The 21,692-nt window shown below is 41.0% G+C and overlaps 1 protein-coding gene across 2 annotated transcripts in view; it reads right to left on the reverse strand.

Annotated features, from left to right (window-relative positions):
- Positions 1-5,890, reverse strand: part of PDGFA (platelet derived growth factor subunit A) — a 45,556-nt gene extending 39,666 nt beyond the window's left edge. Inside the window, exons 1-2 of one of the 2 annotated variants that reach the window (XM_063430381.1) lie at positions 5,156-5,890; positions 2,031-2,127 (exon numbers count right to left, since the gene is read on the reverse strand). In XM_063430381.1, coding sequence (XP_063286451.1) covers positions 2,031-2,127; positions 5,156-5,221 — 163 coding nt within the window. In that variant the 5' untranslated portion in view covers positions 5,222-5,890. The remainder of the gene's footprint in view (positions 1-2,030; positions 2,128-5,155) is intronic. The other variant, XM_063430382.1, reaches the window with a different exon arrangement.
- Positions 5,891-21,692: the final 15,802 nt, after the last annotated feature.

The raw sequence follows: 21,692 nt of genomic DNA on the forward strand, positions 1-21,692 counted from the left end.
GACAAGTGGATTTCTGTGTTGTACAACTCTGCTTAACAATTGTATGGAAGTAGAGGAAATTAGCCTTGCAGTCTTGTTGCAGCAAGCTTGCTGATCCTGCACAATTGATTAGTCTTAATACCCTACAACTAAAAATAATTACTCTTTATTATTTATGCCTATGGCCGAATTAAGGAGATCCCAGCATGACTTCAAAAGAAAGAAAATTGCCGAAGGCATGTATTCAAGGGAAGGTGCCACCCAACACTCAAAGGAACTTCATTATAGACAAGATCTTAATGCTGCTTCCATTCTCAACTCTCTTCATCACCAAGTCTAATCTCCTCTTCTTGTTTACAGCTCACAAAAATTATCCCTGTCAACAGGTAGAAAACTATAAAATGCTTAGTGCCGCGTAATCCCAGATAATTGGAATAATTATTTCAGTTTTGAAAGGGTTTTAAGAGGGATATGTTGAAATTGTATTAGAAAAACAGCGGGGTGTTTTTTTTTTTTTTTAAACACGATAACACATTATTTCAAAAACATTTTCTTGAGAGTACATGGCTGCGGTTAAACTATATAATAAATATATATGTTTATTAAAAAAAAAATTCTACATTATTTACACCAATATTAACAACCCCTTTCGCATGGCGGGTGTGTACGTCTTCCTGAAAGACAGTTACACTGTTCTACAAACTGCTTGACATCAATATATTTACGATTTGTATGTGTTTTTAAATGACTAGAAAATTATCCCCCGAAAAGCAAGATTTCACTAATTTGGTCAAAATAATGTGACTTGAACAGTTCTAGTTCTAAAATATGCCACTCCTGACTTGAAATACTTTTTCCATAAATCTTGAACTTGGCACCTCCATCTCTTCTGTACCATTTTTCAGATACTCTTAAAATTAATCCCTTCAAGACGACTTGTAGATCATCCATTTAGCGCAATATGAATAGGTCAATGATATTAATGTTCTAGGCTTCACATCGTCTCCTAAGCAGCTAGTACTCAATTTACCTTCCTTTTCAAACTACGATCCACTAGTCCCATTCTTTAATTTGAAAAACGTTAGGATGATTGGCTAATGGTCCTATCGATGCTACTGGATGAAGGTTTTGGTTTAAAAATCAGGACTGGAGAGACACAACGAGGTCACTATCTTTGGTGCACAATTTAGGTAAGCTTGATTCAAGATATATATATATACATAACAAAATGGTACAGTTCTTAAAGGGACAATATGAACTTAAAAATAAACTGAAATGCAGTTACACCCATGTGCCATTTAAATAAATAACATTATGTTTACAACTACTGAATACTCGACAATCGAGACGAAAAGTAATTTATATGCAGTTTGGGGTGAAGGTATGTTCAGTACAAGCAGAGCAAATTGATTAAAATTGATTGTCAACCATCAAACCATTTTTGATCCCAGAATATTGCTATCAAACAGTTCAAAGTCAAACATTGATATCTCCGTAGGTATCCTTACATTTCTATTTTCATACTTTGATCAACAGGTCGACTGAACAAAACAGGCAGATAAAAGCAAAAAAAAAAAAAAGGAAGATATATCTCATGAAACCTACAGCCAAATAAAAGCAAAGAAAATAAATAGAAAAAATAATAAATATCTCATCCATGTGGCCTTACGGGATTTATAGCTTCTTCTTCTGGTAGCGTGTTACTTTGTTTCACATAGCAGGCAATGAACATGAAGAGAGCTGGCCTTCTATGCAAGCTTGCAATGTGTTTGGGCTTCCCTCCCTTGAGAATAACACCACACCTACTCATTATAAGCCTAGTTGGTTTATCAATGCTTGACTCAGCTCAGCTGCTGTTTATGGCTTCGAAATCTGGCCTCCTTACTCATTCATCTGAACTATCATCCCTCAATCCCCGCCCTCCCTACACCCCACCCCACCACCGTGCAGAATCCAAACCAATTCTAAGAGATAGAGCATTATTATACGTGACCAGGGAGCCACCCATCTACCTGGAGCTTTGGAGAAGGTAAAAAAGAAATTGAATTTACCTACGGAATCAATCTCCAGAAGCCGCTGTAAGTCGCTGATGCTGTGGATTTCGCTGTGCGACAGTTTTTCGATCAGCTCCTGGGGGATCTCTGTTTCCTTAACGCCGCCAGGGAATAAAGATATTTAGGAGAAAAAAAAAAAAAAGCAAATTCCACAAAACACACTTCCTTATCACACCCTACATATTTTAACTTTTAGATACCGGATGCTCCCTCTCCTTAGTGATATTAAAGCATTCTCCAACATCAAACAGATTGCATGACTAAACATTTCTAAGCCAAAAAAAATACAACATAAATAGGTAACCACAGTTTGTCTGAATTACATGGAAATTAGCAACTGAGCCAAAATAACCTCAATATTTGGCATTTGCCTAATAATGTGTGTTATGTGCCATTACAAAGATTTGGGGAATAAAACTATCCCTTTAGGAGCCATCATGGCGCATCATTTCTTTTTGGGGGGAATTTAACATGTTAACTAACATTCCAAGATTTCCAGGTTTGTTTGTTTTTTCGGTTAGCATATTGTAAAACATACAAAAATGCAAGCGTGATATAGAAGAATTATGTCTCAGTTCCTTATCTTTTTTTCTTTAGATTACTTTTGTCCCAAGATTCTGATTTTTTTTTTCTCCCACCCCCTGAAAAAAAATGGAATTTGACTGCTTTTAGATCTAACTAGCCATTCACAAATCTCATCTAATCAGCCTGTCGGATAACAAAGGCAGACAATCCAAAGTAACCGGACTTAGAAAGTGTCTCTACAGAAAGAAAAAAAACAGGTCGACTCTCTGCAAATGAATTGACTTAAGGTGGGGGAAAGAAAAAAAAATAAACACGGATTTTAGATCCCTATGTAGCTGTTCAAGCGGAAGTATTACACAACAGGAGATATCTATGTTCCTACCACAAATATGTAATAATTACGAGAAAATGCTTTAATAAGACTGCCCTAGGGGGGCAAATGCAACTCTGGGTAAAAAGGTGTATAAAGCACATGTGCTTTAAAAGCGGTTTAAAGGTACACCATACAGGTGACCTGAGCTAACACAGGAAGGCTAAGTTTTTTTTTTTGGGGGGGGGAATGAATTATTTACAGCCAGGTACAACTTAAAAGGCAAACCGCTGTGTTTTATTTTCAATTACCTGCAGTGTGAAGGTGTAAATATATAGATATATATCTAGCTATAGCTAATCTGAGCTGGTTAAAAGGCCGTGTCAAACTGACATGCCCTTCTCAAACCTATTATTGAAAAAAGAATGAGCACTTGCTTTGAAGAACACCACATTTAGCCCTGTGTAAATCAAAACCCTTTGAAAAAAACAGACAGGTAACTGCTTTAATTTAGCCATGGAGTCAACATCAAGGAAAAGGCTTCAATCTCTAAAAAGCATTACAGGCAAATAATCACGCCCTGAGTTATGTTTTACGCCAGTCTGTACCCTGATCTGGGGAGGGGGCTCCCCCTGGGTTTTGAGATAGTCACTTAAAAAATTCTGCAGACAGGCTAAGGCAGAGAATTAAGCTCTTAAAGGCTTTGAAAATAAAATAATCACTAAAGGCATCACAATTTGTCTTTTTACTCTGTATGATAGAATATATCAGCTACAATACAGCAATTAAAGTTTGTCAGCCCTGGTGTTTGTCACACATGCAATGGGCAAGACTTACTCTAAAGCACCCATTAATAGAATCCACTTTTAACCCTATCAGCACAGCAGGGGCAAATACATATATATATATATTTAATTGCACTCTTAAAACAATATTAAAGCCTTTAACCATCTTTATTGTAAGCTACAAAAATCTATACATACGAAATAAATAAATACACCTTTTTGGATGTTGCTAATATCCGCAATTATTTCTTAGGAACAAGTCTCGTCTTGTGACATATTTTTCTTTAATAGTTTTGTTATATATCGTGGGATTAAAAACAAAAAACAAAAAAAAAACCACCCTACATTCCACATTCCTAAATATTTTGTCTGCCATGCTAATGCCAACGTGACTCATTAGATTGCTAGATTCTATCCCAGTCCTAGACAATTTGTTCTTAAAAAGACTGTTTCTTTAAATAGCAGTGTCTATAGGGGAATGGTAGATTTCCCTAACCCTTAATTAATTTCTGGTTCAACAGGAGACCTATGGGGTGGGTGAATATATTTCTTTAAAAAGCATTCACTTGACCTGTGTGATCTCAGATTTGTTCCCCCTTCCAATCTGCTTGGATAAGCCTGCTTTCTTTAGCACCCTTGTAAGAAATCTTGTTACACACACACACACACACACACAGAGACATACTGCTTCAACACTCCCTAAATTGATTATCAATGAGTTTTTTTTTAAACCACAAAACTGCAGTGCGATTTTCATATGGCATATTCTAGCAGGTCTAAAAGATCAAAACAAACAATTCCACATTAATTACAGCTTACAACTTTGCTAAGAAGACAGATGTGCTTGGCAAGAAATGGGGGTGTTGGGGGAATCACTTGTGTGGGTCAGCTTGACATGGCAAAAAGTGTGTGTGTGTGTGTGTGTGTGTGTGTGTGTGTATCAGGTAGCCTTGAAATGTGCAGGAAATGTGTTCTGATCTTGTCTAGGCATGGTCTGGGGGGAATGTAGTGCTTAGATCAGGTTAACTGCTATGGTCTGCTGTCAGTGGAAATCAAGCTAGAAGGTCCATCCACCTTGTCTGGTGCAGTAAAACCTCTTGAGATGCACTAGAGTCAATTGTGCAGTTCTGCCAAGTCATGGAACCTTCAGAGAGGAGAGAATTACTATGTAGCTGCTGTGATGAACCTCTCCTGCAGACAGAGTGATCAAGCTTCCCAAAATGTTCCTAAATCATTTTTTTTTTTTTTTTTTTTTTTAACATTGAAAATCTACCCTCTTGGCTAAAGGTGTGTTTCTATGACATGCAATGGGCACATAGAATCAGTGCTATTCATGGCTTAATACAAGGGCAATAAAACAAATATCTCCACCTTATGGCTGCAAAATAACAATATTAATCAAATTACCAGTGTAACCTTTAATTAAAAATAATATATATATAAATGCACATAGTAGATATATGTAGATAAACGTACACAGCAGTGTAGGACCACAGACCTACCTCGCAGGATGAAGGTGACAGCAGGTAGCAAAGGCTTAGCAGCAGAATCCAACCCCAGCACCTCATTGCGTTCTGCAGCACTTAATACTCAATGACAATGCAATGTCTTGGTGTAGGAGCTGCAAAAACGCTCCTGTATTTCGGGGAATCAGTAACATCCCTTAGGGGAGAAACAACACCCCACAAAATTGGTGGATCTGCTGCCAGTTTACAGGAGGTCCCCTTCCTCTTTTTTTTTTCCTTCCTGGCTTATCCTGGATCTCTAGCAGGAGACAAGGCTCAGACTGTGCATGGTGGTTCTGGTGTCGGTAGGTAGGTGGCTCTTAGGTCAGATAAACAGCAAAAAAGCCCACTGAGGCAGCTCTATGATCTTCTCTCAAACGCCAATCACCTGCCTGCAAGATCTCCACTGCACCCCCCACCCCTCCCAAGCATGCAACATTTACACACCAAAAGAAAAAAAAAAATACATATATATATATATATGTAGATATGCACAAAGGCAGCCCAGCAGGTCTGTGATAGGGGAGAAAATAAATAGAACTTTGCCAAATGCTACAATGTTTTACAGATCTTCCTGGCACAGAGGAAGCAGGCTTTATGGAGTTCCACTTGGATGGAGAAGGCTTTTAAATCCCTGGGCTCGGTGAGAATAAACTCCTTGTGGATGCCAGTTGCTCCCAGCTCTGCTGTAGGGAGAGTGGAATAATGTGGATCAGGAGAATATACATAGATTGCAAGGCTCTCATGCGCCGCCCCCAGTCTTCCTTCTACTAAGCAACACAGCCACAAACAGTCAAGGAGTGGGCAGGTTCTACAGTGCTAGGCAGAGAGCAGTGGGGAGGATCAGGGCTGCAGCTCACAGTGTGAGAGATACATAGTATACAGTATATGGAATAACTCCATATACATAATAGCACTGGGAACTTTCCTGCACTGTGTGTGTGTCTCTGTGTGTCTGTGTCTCTGTCGCTCTGTCTCCCTGGGCTGTTTATATATATATATATTTTTAGCAGAGTACTCTAGTTATTACATTGTGATTTATTCATTGAAGTCTATGGTAACATTTCTATTGAGTAGGAGAATCCAACCCCTTGTCTCTCTTTCCCCTATATATAAATGATGCATTTTATAAAATCAAATTATAAGTGTTACTGTCGTTGTGGGTGTATGCATCTGTCTGTCTGACTGTGTCTATATGAATATGTGTAAGGAATATATATATATATATATATATATATATATGTGCATACAGACAACTGCACTGCAATAATTCGATCTCTGTTAAACCAGCCATAAAAATAAATAAATATAAATATATATATAACAGGAAGTCTGTAATCATAATAAGTGCATTGCATAATAACAATCATAATAAACATGCATATGTAGCAAAATGGCATCCTTGAAAATGATATAACTGTATGGATTAGAGGTGGACTGCAGCATCCATCACCCTCAGCGTTGGTTGCCATGGCAATCAGTGGAACCAATAGGCACAATGCATTGGTGACTTTGCCCCTTTTGCATGTTTGCACCATTTTTCAGAAGAGTCACTTTTTCAAAAAAAATCCCTATGAAATGAATGCAATTTTATTTTAATTGTTATTCATTCTCCCCTCCCATGTATTAGAAGTGCATCAAGTTTCCTAAACTGTGTCTGTGCTTGTTGCAAACTGTACTTGCAAAGAGTTACAGATGTATCAAAATCTGCTGTGTGTGACATAAGAAGGCAGGTGGGACTATTCAGCCAATGGGTGCTGGGATTTCTGAGACACAGTTTCCTATTGGCTGTAGACAGTGGAGTAATTGGAACATTGACATGCAAATATGGACGACTCCAATCAATCAGAATAATGTGTGTTAAATCTCCTAATTGCGTTTGCATTATGGCTGAATTATCACAAGTTATAGACAGGATTGTAAAATTAAGGCCTAGCAACACTGCTAAATTAAAGATATTCTTTCCTCCAGTCTCAGCTATTTTTGTCTAAACGTTGCAAGTGCATCATCAACACACCTCATTTTTAGTGAAGAGACCTTGAACGTTTGTCATGCACTTTAAATTTTGAGTATTTTTTGATATGTAAAGAGGTCTATACAAACTCACAATAGCATTCAGTATTTACACCAACTGTTTCATTTGGAGTTTTAAAAGAAGCCGTTCCAAGGAGGCCAAGGAATAGACTCCCAAGGGAGGTGACAAAGGCAAAAACTATAAAAGAATTCAAGAATGACTGTGATTCACATAAAGCAAACCTATTACTATTCACATGTAATTTGGGGAGGCTCTACCGTATAGGCCTTTTGACTCCAAGCTTCCATAATAAAATAAATCGATGTTTCTATGCCTCTAAAATAAAATACATGCCCCAAGCTTACAGGAAATAGTGATATTTTCCAAAACAATATTTAAGACCTTTAGATTCATTCATTCTCTCTGTTACTGTTGTGTGTCCCAACCGATATTTTGAATTATTTTAGTTTGGTTGTTTTTTTCTAAAAAGGCACCAACGTATTCCACAGCGCTGTACAGAAGAGTAAACAACAAATACAAGATTCACACCTTCCTAGTCTACTCAGAACATAGCCTGCACTTTAAAATTACATTATTGGTTAGATGAAAACGTTCTGAGTTTCATAATAAACGCATTAAATATTTTAGAAAAAGTTACAATTTGAATGGTTTGGATATTTTAGAATAATTTCTCCTTTGTTCTGCCATAACAGGTAAATAGCCTACCATGTCTGCAATAGTGTTAAATATACCAGACAAGTCATTTCTAATGCATCATAAAATAGTATTGTGATAATGGCATAGGAAACTGATCCCCCCTTTTTCAGGAAAAAGACCATTAGGCCACACTTAGCACAACTAGCTAGTGTCAGGTCTTATCTGCGTGGGATTCCTTCCAAATGATATTAAAGTTAAAATTGTTCTGAATGAGATCCTATTTCAAACTAGAAATATTCGCACATTATTTGCAGGTCTAAGAGTATTTGAGATCCTTGAGCTGACCATTTAAATGGACTATAATGGAAAATGGTTTATTATCAGTATATCACAGACTGCTACTGACTCTTTGGATCGTAAATCCTGCACAAATCATTTAAAAAAAATATTTTAACAATAACCCACGTGAAATGTATCCACTATACTGGAATTTGTGGACAATTAATAAAATAAAATAAAAAATAAAATTATTTTTTATTTTGGTTAATTTAGCCTTTTATATAGTCTATTATTGGTTGTTTTGTATTTTCTACCTTATATTTTAATTAGCATTTTTAAGTAAAGTATAGGCATAGGCAACCTTCGTCACTCCAGATGTTTAGGAATACACCTCCCATGATGCTTTGCCAGCATTATGTATGTAAGAGCATTATGGGGGATGTAGTCCACAACATCTGGAGTGCCGAAGGTTGCCTATCCCTGTAGATGTTATTTTACCTGGGAGCACACCCTAACACAGTGCTCCACATTCCTCTGTTGCCATGGATGCGAAAAGTAGATTAAATAGGAAATGTGTAATATTTAAATTAATAATATTCTTGAAAAAAAAAAAGCCTACTAAGTTAACCATTTTATCAATCTATTAGGAGTTAAACATTAAACGCATTTATCAATAGATAAGGGAAGTCTCCTAAAAGCAGTCAGTTAAACCTTGGATCACCAGTTTCAAATGAACACTTACTTTAGGTATCAATGCGCCCAGCCTTCTCTTAAAGGGAAACGCAGTATTTTTAGTTACCACCACCCCATGTCATGCATTCCAAAGCTTCACTTATCTCACTGTAAAACATTCACACAGTTATAAAAAAAATGCCCAACTTGTATTCCAAACTGGACTATGAAAGTAAAAGCACATTAAAGTTCAACAGAATTCACTGTTCAGCAACTAAACACTTCAATGGCCCTTTATATAGTTCTATACTGTCAGAAGTAAGATAATGGTGTGCGCCATTGATATCTAAGGAAGATCACACAAAAATATCAGAAACCAATGACAAATTTTAATGCTATTTCATTTTTGAGAAAAAACTTCAAACATGGGTGTCCTCGATCCCCATGCCTTGTACAACTATAAATGCCGTACTGTGATTTATTTGTCCTGATAAGGTCGTCGTCTAATACTGAGATTGCACCCCAATATTTGATTGTGTATATAACCCCAAAGTGTGTTTGATATTTTCATTTTAGTCATCAGCTTTTTGAATCAGTGTTAATATTGACATGTCATAGGCATTCAGTTATTAACAAACCAGGTTGAGAGAATGTGTTCAGTTTGGCTACGTTGGCCTACCATATGCAGTCCACCGTCAATTCTCAGCAATTCCTTTTTAAGAATTCAGCAAGACGATGGAGGTGCACGCAAGGGACAGGTTCAGGTAAGAAGAACCCACCTTCCCCCCTCCACTCCTCCACCAGCCACTGGACCTCCAGCAGAGATGTCACCGTCGGGGGTCTTTGCAAATTGTGTAAAGTCCCCAGACGATGACAGTTCAGCTTTAGCAGAATTTTGATAAAGGTGGGTCAGGCAGACTAAAAGACCTGCGTAGATAAATAGCGGTAAGAAAGGAAAATTAACAGACTTGCATTGGTTGCATGCAGGCTCGGAGGGCAAAGGAAATATTGGGAAGTAAGATGGTTTACAACCAATTAAAAATCTAACCAATTTTGGCCCATTTTGGAAAATAGCTGTTTTTATTGTCAACGTATATAGCTACATATGTCCATATGTGTGGATAGAATACTATGGTAAACTGAAATCAACTCATTTTAGTTTAATGTCTACATTCTGCAGCACATGAGATAAGCTACATATATTTAATGTTTTTCTATGCAGGAGTGTATGATGCTGTGAATTGCAGATTGAGAGCTATGCATTTCGATCTATATTAATGTATCCTGTCAGGTGCTCCCTATTCCTGAGCCATGGTTTATCCGTATATAAGAATTGTGTGCTTGCACACCCTCTGCTGGAAACAAGAGAAAACACAGGAGCTTTTCACCCATGAATTGTTATTTTTTTTGTCATTGATGTTATTTTTTATTTATTTTTTAGTGTATAGTAATATGCAAATTGTTGAATATTACAGTTAAAGGGACACTGTAAGCACCCAGACCACTTCAGCTAATTGAAGTTGTCTGGGTGCTGTGACCCTTTTGCACATAGTGCTGCAATGTGAAACATTACAGTTCCATAGAGCTGCACTGTTTACATTGCAGCACTAAGTCTGCCCTCTGTGGCTGTCTACCAGACACTGGGGGTGCTTCTGGAATCTAAACTGACTTTTGGTCCGTTATCTGATGCTGCACGTCCTCCAGTGTCAGATTTTCCCCATAGAAAAAGCATTGAATAATGCTTTCCGATGGGGCGATCTAATGCATGCGCGGCCATTGCCACACATGCGCATTAGGGAGAGGAGCGTGGTTGGAGCCTGACCCAGCGCCAAGGGACATCGACGCTGGATTCAGGTAAGTGATTGAAGGGGTTTTAACCCCTTCAGCCCCACAGGAGGGGGACCCGCAAGGGAGGGGGGGACCTATTAACCCTATAATGCCAGGAAAACGGATTTGTTTTCCTGGCACTATAGGATCCCTTTAACCTGGATATAAATATATATATATATATATATATATATATATATATATATAAACATGTGCTGTACAACTACTGCATTCTACCAGTAACACCCGTAACAGCTGCTTTATTAATTACAATATACTATATACAATATACTTGGATTTATTGTGTACTAAGTAAATGCCACCTGTACTGTGCTACATACACCTGTAAGTGCTATGTAATTAAATATAAATATAAATATATATATATACATACACCTATTGATTAATGCTAATCTACTTTAAGTTGGACATTTATATACAAACAAAAGATCACACAAACTGTAAATATGGTATTTAGATAGATCCAGGTTACTGTGTAGAGTCATGCCAGCCAAGTAGGACTGTCCTGATTTTGGGCCACTGTCCATCTACCTGGCTTCTTTTCTTGTGTTCTGGTTCTGGGAACTCCATGAAATGTCCAGATTTAACTGCAGTCGGCTATTTCCAGACCTTGCGGCCTGCCCATAATCCTGGTGCACACGTGCCAAGGCATGACATACACCTTTCATATCCGTGTACATTGACAGCAACAGGATCTTCTCTGGAATCCCTGGATACTGCAAACCCCAATGGGAATTTCTTATTTTATAATAAAACAGTTTCGCTGGAAAAATATAAAACATAAAATATATATATATATATTTTTTTTTAAAACAACAACATTGCTTACATAAAAAATGAATAATGTTACCAATGGTATTGGATAAAGACTAGCAACATGCCATGCGATGTGTAAAGACTGATCACATATTTATAGTGTTCCATGTGAATGAGTGACTATATATACGATACTCTGAAGTTAAAGGCTCTGTTTGAATACCATAGAGAAAATTGTTTCCCTCCCACCCACTGCCCTAGACAGACCCCAGTCATTTAATACCCAAGGCTTCAAATCACTGCTCTTCTCTGCACCCCACATTCATTCACCGCATGCCCATGAGGTTCTCTTAGTATAAAGCGTATAACGTTTCTTCGTAATGTGTGTAGCTTATACATCCCGCAGTATTATTTTTAATGGGATGCCTAAGCCCTATCCTTTCTACTACGACAGTGATGGCTAACCTTGACACCATAAATTGTTTCCGGAATGCATTTCCCATGATGCTCAGCTAGCTTTTAGAGTCTAAAAGCTATCTGAGCATCATGGGAAATGTAGTCCAGAAACAATTTATGGTGTCAAGGTTAGCCATCCCTGTACTCCGATAACGAGAAAGCAGTATTCAAATTAGGATGTAAGCCCAACAAAAAGTCACAAAAATGTTTTAGCCAGTAAATAACAGCAGAAATTGTTATAGGAGACTAACCTCAGTAAACACGGTATATCTATACCTGTCATTTACTAAAAGGATTTGTAGTCACTTAGCATAAAAGTCCCAATATGATTACAAACTAAAGGCAACTTTCTCTATTTCCTTTGTATGTAAATGTCTAATTATTATACATTGTGCTGTCTGACACCCCCTACATAAACACAAGCACTCATTTTTATAATAGATGGACTGTACTAGAAGGATGAAATAAACAATTGAGAGTTGTATTGAAAGTAAGCAATAATAGAAATAAGAGGGCTATTTACTAATAGGTTATTTACTTAAAGGACCACTATAGGCACCCAGACCACTTCAGCTTAATGAAGTGCTCTGGGTGCCAGGTCCATGTAGGATTAAGCAAGTACCAGAAAGTGTGCAGCGCTATTAACAAATATGCAAAAAATATATGGTGTATTCACCCAATGTGCATATATATGTAAACAATAAATACCCAATTGGAATGTATATCAGTGAGTTGTATATCAGTAGGTATCACTCCTATACATAAAAGATAAGAAAAACCATAGCATAATACTGCATAAGTAAATCAATTCAATGCAGCAGTCTTTATGGTCTCACTCACATGGGTTGGAGCCTGTTATCACACTGGCTCAGGTAATATCGCTTTAAAAGGAGTCTTTCACCGGTTTTCAAACGAATGGAGCTTGATCCTCCCAAAGTATAATGGATAAGATTGTGAAGTGATATAAAAAATCTGCACTTTATGGGGATACAAAGAGTACTGAAGCCATGGAGAGGGGGTGACCATATAAAATTTTTAAACAAAACGGAGATGCGATGGATCTTCGAATTGGAAACCCTCTCTCCTAATGGCTTGAATATTGATTTCGAGATGTATAACTATATTTAATAAGTTTATAATATTTTTATAATGTTTTAATTGATAGGATGTTCGTTCACGTTGAATTCCAGAGAATTCCCATTAAACAGGTTTATTCTGTAAAGTGGGTATACAAAGGGAATTTTAAATTTAAGGATAAAATAGCCAAACTGGAAAAATTCTCTAATTCAGTTGTGCTGCTACTTCGGCTACTTTGGCCTTAAATGTGAAATTCCCTATAAATCCCCTTTACATTCACTTTACATTCTCACTTTAAAGGACCACTATAGTGCTAGGAAAACATACTCTTTTTCCTGTCTCTATAGGGTCTCTAGGTCCCCCCCCCCCCCCCCCACCCTCAGGGCCCCTCTCCCGCTGGGCCCTAGGAGGTGGAAGGGGTTAAAATTACCTCTTTTTCCAGCGCCGGGCGGGGGACTCTCCTCCTCCTCACAGTGAGAAGCGCGGAAGCGCCTCTAGCGGCTGTCAATGAGACAGCCACTAGAGGCTGGATAACCCCTATTGTAAACATAGCAGTTTCTCTGAAACTGCTATGTTTACAGCAGAAAGGGTTAATCCTACATGGAAAAAATCAGAGAGGAGGTATAGCTTATGGCGCTAAAGAACAGCTGCTGAAACACACTATTGGGATTTAATAACAAAAAGTCCCACTGAAATAAAGAACACAGCAAGTACCAGAAAGTGTGCAGCGCTATTAACAAATATGCAAAAAATATATGGTGTCTTCACCCAATGTGCATATATATGTAAACAATAAATACCCAATTGGAATGTATATCAGTGAGTTGTATATCAGTAGGTATCACTCCTATACATAAAAGATAAGAAAAACCATAGCATAATACTGCATAAGTAAATCAATTCAATGCAGCAGTCTTTATGGTCTCACTCACATGGGTTGGAGCCTGTTATCACACTGGCTCAGGTAATATCGCTTTAAAAGGAGTCTTTCACCGGTTTTCAAACGAATGGAGCTTGATCCTCCCAAAGAGTATGTTTTCCTAGCACTATAGTGGTCCTTTAAAGTGAGAATGTAAAGTGAATGTAAAGGGGATTTATAGGGAATTTCACATTTAAGGCCAAAGTAGCCGAAGTAGCAGCACAACTGAATTAGAGAATTTTTCCAGTTTGGCTATTTTATCCTTAAATTTAAAATTCCCTTTGTATACCCACTTTACAGAATAAACCTGTTTAATGGGAATTCTCTGGAATTCAACGTGAATGAACAGTGAATTTCAAATTTTAGGCCCCAGTAGCTAAATTTGAAAAAATATATAAAGCTACAAAACAGCCATTTATTCTGTTTGGTTAATTTAGTCTAAACTCCCAAATTTAATATGGATCCCTTTTGATTTCCAAACCTTTTACACGTCAGTGAATAGCCATGTGTGTGTATTTGCTGCTTTTGGAATACATTCTAGAATCCCCTGTGGCCGTAGATGGTATTACAGGAAATATATAATTGGCTAAAGGTCAGTTTACACGTATCTGTAGACAGACCAATTATTAGCTGTGAATTATTTGTAAGAAAAGTTATAGACCCTCTAAGTAAGTATGCCAAAAATCCTATATTCACAATCCCCAACCAGAATTCTATTATGTGTTTAAGGGGATAGCAAACACCAAAGGACATAAAAGCAATCCATTATCTAGTTAGTTATTCATAATTAAAACGTTTAAGTTACCCATTACTGTACCATTCTTTACATTTACAAATGTAACAAGGGCTGTATTCAGTTCCAAAATGAATTGCCCCCCCCCCCTCCTCTCCTCTGCCCAGATCTCCCCCCCCCCCCCCCTCCCCTTCCTTCCCTACCCCTCACACACACCTTGAAGTTGGTAGGAGAACTTTTTAATTTTTAATGGTCACTGCATGTAGACTTAGCAAGCTGTCAAGTAACTGAACTCATTGTTATTTTAAATAAAGTAGCTCTTTATCATGTGAACGTCTAAACAAAGAACTACCATCACAAGAGTGCCGAATTTAGCTCAGATGCGAAATCCAATGGCATTTAAGTGGATTACCTACAAAACCAGACTGAGATGTGATAACTATCATCCATGAAGACAATAGACTGTAAATGCACAGCATACAAAACCCTCTTCTTTCATCTTCGTTTCCTTTTTCGATTTTTAAAGGAGCATTTCAAAAGGTAATGCCCTCCTGGGAGCCCTGGAGGGGTAGCTGGCTGAGGCATGCTCGCAGTAAAAGCCCATGTCTTTTAATGTGCACTGCAGTGCAGAATCCAAGTTCCCACAAACAAAGCCTTTTAACTCAAAGTGTGTGATGTCATTAGACTTGCAGGGTGGTCTCGTAGAAAAAAAAAAAAATATACAAGAAAAAAAACCCAGAATATTTTGGAAAGGCATAAAAGGAAGTTTTAGATGAGAATCAGTCCTGCTGCCCATAAGCATAACCAAGTGTTTATTGATGAAACTTTATTAGGAGTTCCTATAGGATGATGGTATAGCCCTATCCGCAAGGTAATTCTTGGTTCAAAGATAAATCTAGGACACTATATTTTCACCGGTGCTGTAGCCAAGTTTGTGGTTTGTTTTAACAGCCCATTCTAATTTTAGAGAAGGATAATCAGGTGCATTCAGTGAAACTCACTTTTGGGTTTTCTCGAATGTGTAGAACCTTTTGGAAAAACTGTCTAGATTTTGCATTGGAATTTCAATGAATATCCAAAACATTCCACAGATCTACTTAAGACAGGTTATCTTTTGTACGCCTTTAGGGCAAGGCAAATCCTTGCATTTTTCCCATCAGCCATTGCACGTGATGGTAGATGAGGAAGCATGTTCTTGATTCTCAGTGGATACACACGTCATGTCTATGCACATACTTTAGACTATCTGTGGGAGGTGGCGGGGCCTTGTGCTATTTCCTATAGAACCCAATTATGTACTCTCACTCATGCTGAAGAGTTCCCTCTTAACAAAAAACTCCAAACAGTCGTTATTCCTGTCACTTTACATATGATCATTCAAATCTCACCACCAAAATTAAACGTGGCTGAGAGTGATAGGAGTTACAGCCTAAGACATCTTGATGGCTGGTACCCCTAATCCTATATCCCCCATTCCCATAGATCTCCCCTAGACCAAGCTCCCCTCTCCCTAAGCCCCTAACACCTAGTCACCCCTAAACCTACAATAAGGGGGTACATTGCTGTAGCACGTATCGTTTGAGGTATGGATGTACAGCTGTTTATACCGAGCAGTAACGACAGACATTATTTTAAACAATGCTATAATAAGTCTTTTTGTTGCGGAGAGATAATAGCTCTCTGTAATGACAGAGGATTTTTAATGTCTACATTTTTAAGTGAATCCACTCTTTCCTGAGGACGGTATCAAGAGGTTGTTCTGATGACCTACTTGATATCTTAAGGGGTTAACGTTAGAACAGCCAACAAAGTGTATCTCTCTGTTAAGATTCCTGAAGCTCAACTGCATGCAATTACTTGTAAGTAAACCTAAGAGGTAATTTAGGGAGGCTGATTATTACAGTGATTAGTATATTTGCATATTTTAAAGAGCAGCTAATTTGCAGCAATCTGGTGACAATTCTTTCTTCGGGCAGACAAAGCGAGCAGAATGTTTTAAACTTGTAACACAAATTTATTCCGAAGTAGAAAATACAAGGGTCAAAGCACTAATAGGGCATTATCTGTGGGGCAAGATTAGAAGTGTCTAAGTAACCATCTACCGAGCATGATTAGATATGTATATTGCTTTAGCACCCACAGGGTCATTAGCAACGGTATGCCAATTCGCCTTGAGGTGCTAGAGTTCTAGAGGCCACTTTAAGAGATTACTAAAGTGATTCTCTTTTAATCCCTTTACTTCCAACAATGTGTATACTTATAGTTTTGTTTTGTATAGATTTGGGGGGGGGGGGGGAATGTTAATAAATGATAATAATACAATTAATATATTGCCACAAACCCCACTTGCTTTCTGAAGTACTGATCTTGATCTGTTCCTATGCCTTAGAAGTCAGTACTGTAAATTTAAATCCCCTTGTACAGGAAGGGAGGGGTAGTGCCTCACAGTATTTTTCAATGATATATGTAAATATATGAAAATCATGACATGCACACAGTCGATTATTCGGCAGGTGCGCTGTTTACCCCAAACCCCCCAATAACTTACAGACACCGTATTTCTGTTGGAATAAAAAAGTCCACAGCTTTATTTATTATTATAAACAAGATAACAAATTGGGGTCATTGCCACAAAAGTAAATATACCTCCACCCCCCACCGTACATAAATTACCCCCGGCAATGACCCCGCCAATAACAATAAATAACATTATAAATAACCAATTAACACATAACATATGGCCTACCAAAGAGGCCCCATATCCATAACTTTTTAAACTGTAGGGGTGTACCGAGACCCCCCTACACCACCTGGTTCGGAGCCACCGATGAGCTCGAACCCACAAACCATTTCACACTCCAGTTTAATCCAGCCTAACCAATTTATACTCCTCCTACCTTCCAATTACCCAAGCCCTATCCCGCCGCTGTGACCAAACGGGAACTCCAAATAAATAGGGAGGGTGGGAGGGACAATTACCAGGTAAGTGTCAGTTTAGTTAAAATGTCCCTTGGACATAAAATGGCCGCTTAATATACTCCTATAGTCCAACCCCCATTTACCAATAACCACACCCCTTTAACTGGTTACTCCCCTGCCTACTCCTGGCTCTGTCAAGGCCCACTCCCCTGACTGCGCTGTTCCATGGGCTACATGACATGCGCACAGTCGATTATTCGGCAGGTGCGCTGTTTACCCCAAACCCCCCAATAACTTACAGACACCGTATTTCTGTTGGAATAAAAAAGTCCACAGCTTTATTTATTATTATAAACAAGATAACAAATTGGGGTCATTGCCACAAAAGTAAATATACCTCCACCCCCCACCGTACATAAATTACCCCCGGCAATGACCCCGCCAATAACAATAAATAACATTATAAATAACCAATTAACACATAACATATGGCCTACCAAAGAGGCCCCATATCCATAACTTTTTAAACTGTAGGGGTGTACCGAGACCCCCCTACACCACCTGGTTCGGAGCCACCGATGAGCTCGAACCCACAAACCATTTCACACTCCAGTTTAATCCAGCCTAACCAATTTATACTCCTCCTACCTTCCAATTACCCAAGCCCTATCCCGCCATAGCAAGAGACTTGACCCCTTAATGTCTCGAGCGACCCCCACCACACATAAATAGGGCTTTGGAAATACCCTCCTGGAATCCTAAGTTTAGTAGATCACACCCCACATCAGACAGGTGCACACCATCCCTCCTAAAATAACCGGGCAACCCGCCCTCCAATTCCAAGTGCCTCACTGGGACCCCCCCTAGTCTCCTAATATAGACAGACATGGCCTTATTTACTTTACCACGGCAACGTGCCACAGCCGCCGGGTCCCTGGCATGCCTCCAGTTCAACCGCGGCACCATTTCAGACCAAACTATCGTAACTCCAGGGACCAGAGCCCTCACCCTGTCCAGGTCCCTCTTCATTCTCCTGACCAACACCTTCTGGGGGACCAAACCTAAGTCATTGCCCCCACCGTGAATCAACAATATATCCGGGGCCAACCCCTTGGACAACATCCGAAAAATTTCACCACTTATACTCTGCCAGCTGAAACCCCTAAAACCAAACCACCGTAGGTCCACTGTGTCCAGAAGAAAACCCAGTTGTGTGCCTTGTCTCCGAACTGCGGCCCTCTTCTCCGCCCAGTAGACAAACGAGTGACCCACCAGCCAAGCGACCAAGCCTGAAAGGAAACAAATTCAGTTAACCGGCAGAGCACCCTTTTCCCACATCCACAACATTCCATTCACACCAACCTTTCCGGCCTTACATATGCACGGAACCTGATGGATTCCCATCTCCCAATCTGCTTTATCCGCTCCTCCCCCAGCCCAAGCCGCGCCGCCTCAGTCGCAGCCCCGATACGGAAGGAGTGCGTACCAAATTGTCCGGGCTGCAGGCCCAAACTCGTCAACCCCATGCGGAAGACTCGCAAGAACTGAAAGCGCGACAGCGCCTTCCCATCCTCATGAATCAGGAAGCAACCACCAACCTGCGGGCGAACCCGTAAAAACACGTCCCCACACGCAACCGGGCACACCGGTGACCCTGGAAGTGAGGACAGGACAACATTCTTACCTTTTCCGAAGACGTCCGTCTTCGAGCGCCGGAGCCAAATCACAACCTTGTCCTGTTCTATAGCCACATCCTCATACTGGAGGCCCGATGCCCCCGACCTATTGGCGCTCACCAATTCGCCAATACGAAAAGCCCCAAAGAAAGCCCACACGAAAGCCACAGAGAACAAAGTTACTTCAAATGCCGAACTACACAATTCGTTCAACAACCCCACCAACCCTTGAAGGGTGGCAAAGGACACAGGCCTCCTCGTATCCACAGACCTCCTGCCCTTCTTGAAACCCTTCAAAGTTTGCTTTACCAAGAAATGTTTGGTCAGGTCTTCCCACCCGTTAAACTTGAACAGGAAGGCTAACGCAGACATGTAGCGTTCCACCCTAGAAGGGGATGACCCACCTGCCACCAACCTGCAAAGAAGCCACAACAGTGTGTCCAACCTACCCGCTGCAGAATCGCCTGCTCCCGCCTGGGACAACATTTCCTCCCATTCACTCCAAACCTTAGTATAAGCGGTCCAAGTCCCCGGCGCCAGTGAGCTCCTTATGTATCGCCCAAGCACAACGTCCCGAGCCGCCACATCTCCTCCGGGCATGCTTGCCCTGTTGCTTGTGCGTCCGGCGCTGCTTCCCGAAACCGCACCCACTGTGAACGAGACAGAGCGTCAGCGACCACATTCAGCAGGCCCGGCACGTGCCGCGCCCGGAAGACAATGTTCCAAGACATACACAATAGCACTAGCTGCCGTAACAACCTAACCACTGGCAGGGACGAAGCCGATAGACTGTTAATTACCTGTACCACTGCCATATTATCCGAGTGAAAGATAACTTTCTTGTCCCTGAGCTCCTCGCCCCATAGTGACACCGCTACTACAACTGGAAAAAGCTCCAAAAAGGCGAGGTTCCGAATCAAGGGGCTCTCGGACCAAGCCTCAGGCCAAACCTCGGCACACCACTTGCCCCCAAGGTAAGCCCCAAAGCCAATGCTCCCCGAGGCGTCCGTAAACAGCCCGGCTTCGCCAGATGCCTTCATCACATCCCTGAAAAACACCCGTCCGTTAAACTCAGTGAGGAAGCGGTCCCATATGTCCAAGTCCTCTCTCATACCTACCGACACCCTGATGTAATGACCCGGCAGACGGACCCCACAGGTGGCCCTAGCCAGCAATCTACAAAAAACTCTTCCCATAGGGATCACCTTACAAGCGAAATTAAGGCTGCCGAGCAAGGACTGCAGTCCCCGCAGCGTAACTTTCCTAGCGCCCTTTATCGCGTGCACCTGCTGGCGGAGCGCCCTCAACTTCTCTTCCGGCAGCCTACATTCCCCCACGACCGAGTCGATTTCCAGCCCTAAAAAACTCAGACACTCGGTCGGGCCCACTGTCTTGTCCTCGGCCAGAGGAATCCCAAACTGTTGGGCTAACCTCTGGAACACCCGCAGTATTTGGGCACATCTGTCGGACCCAGCCGGGCCCACACACAGAAAGTCGTCCAAGTAATGGACCACCGTACCCCCGCCCGATTCCCTGCGCACTACCCACTCCAGGAACGTGCTAGACTTTTCAAAATACGCACACGAGATGGAGCAACCCATGGGTAGGCACAGGTCCACGAAAAACTTACCTTCAAAAAGGCACCCTAACAAATGGTGACAGTCAGGGTGGATAGGAAGGAGCCGGAATGCTGCCTCCACATCCACCTTCGCCATCAAAGCCCCTCGCCCTGCTCTCCGAACCAACTCGACAGCATGGTCGAATGATGCATACGATACGGAGCACAGGGCCTCATCGATATCATCATTTACCGACGCCCCTTTCGGGAATGATAAATGATGAATCAACCTAAACTTACCCGCCTCCTTCTTGGGGACTACCCCCAGCGGGGATACCCTCAAGTCAGGCAGCGGCGGAGCCTCGAACGGCCCAGCCATCCTACCCAGTTGCACCTCCTTCAGCAACTTGTCCCTCACAACTCCCGGGTGTTCACCCACCGACTTGAGATTACTGCATAACCTCCCCACATCCCTACTCTGAAACGGTATTGAAAAACCCTCCGTAAAGCCGTGCCATAAGAATTCAGCGTCCTGACGGTTACCGTACTGTTTTAGCCACGGCAGCATCTCGCCTACTTTCACCGGGGTTGCCCCCCGCGGCAGCGGAGGGGGCCGACGCTCCAACGGCTCCCGCTCCTGGTGCAGACTTACCTCGCTTAAAACACCGGCTGGCTCCGTGTGCACCCCCACAACCTGAGCACTCGTGCTTAAACCGGCACGACGCACCCCACTTACATTGGCCCTCGTTAAAGAGCCAACAGAAGCCTTTCTTTTGCCCGGCCGATGCAGGTCCCCCAGGGGCCGCACCGGCCGTCCCTTGAAAGGGCGCAGCCTTTTGCGCCATCATGAGCCGCATCCAAAGGGGAAGGTCCATTTGATCCCACCGCATGCTGGGATTCGCCGCTAACCTCTGGCGAAACTGCTCGTCGTACCGCCACCAGGCGACCCCGCCATAGGTCCGGTACGCTT

This window comes from Pelobates fuscus, chromosome 8 (genome assembly GCF_036172605.1).
Source record: "Pelobates fuscus isolate aPelFus1 chromosome 8, aPelFus1.pri, whole genome shotgun sequence".
NCBI lineage: Eukaryota > Metazoa > Chordata > Amphibia > Anura > Pelobatidae > Pelobates > Pelobates fuscus.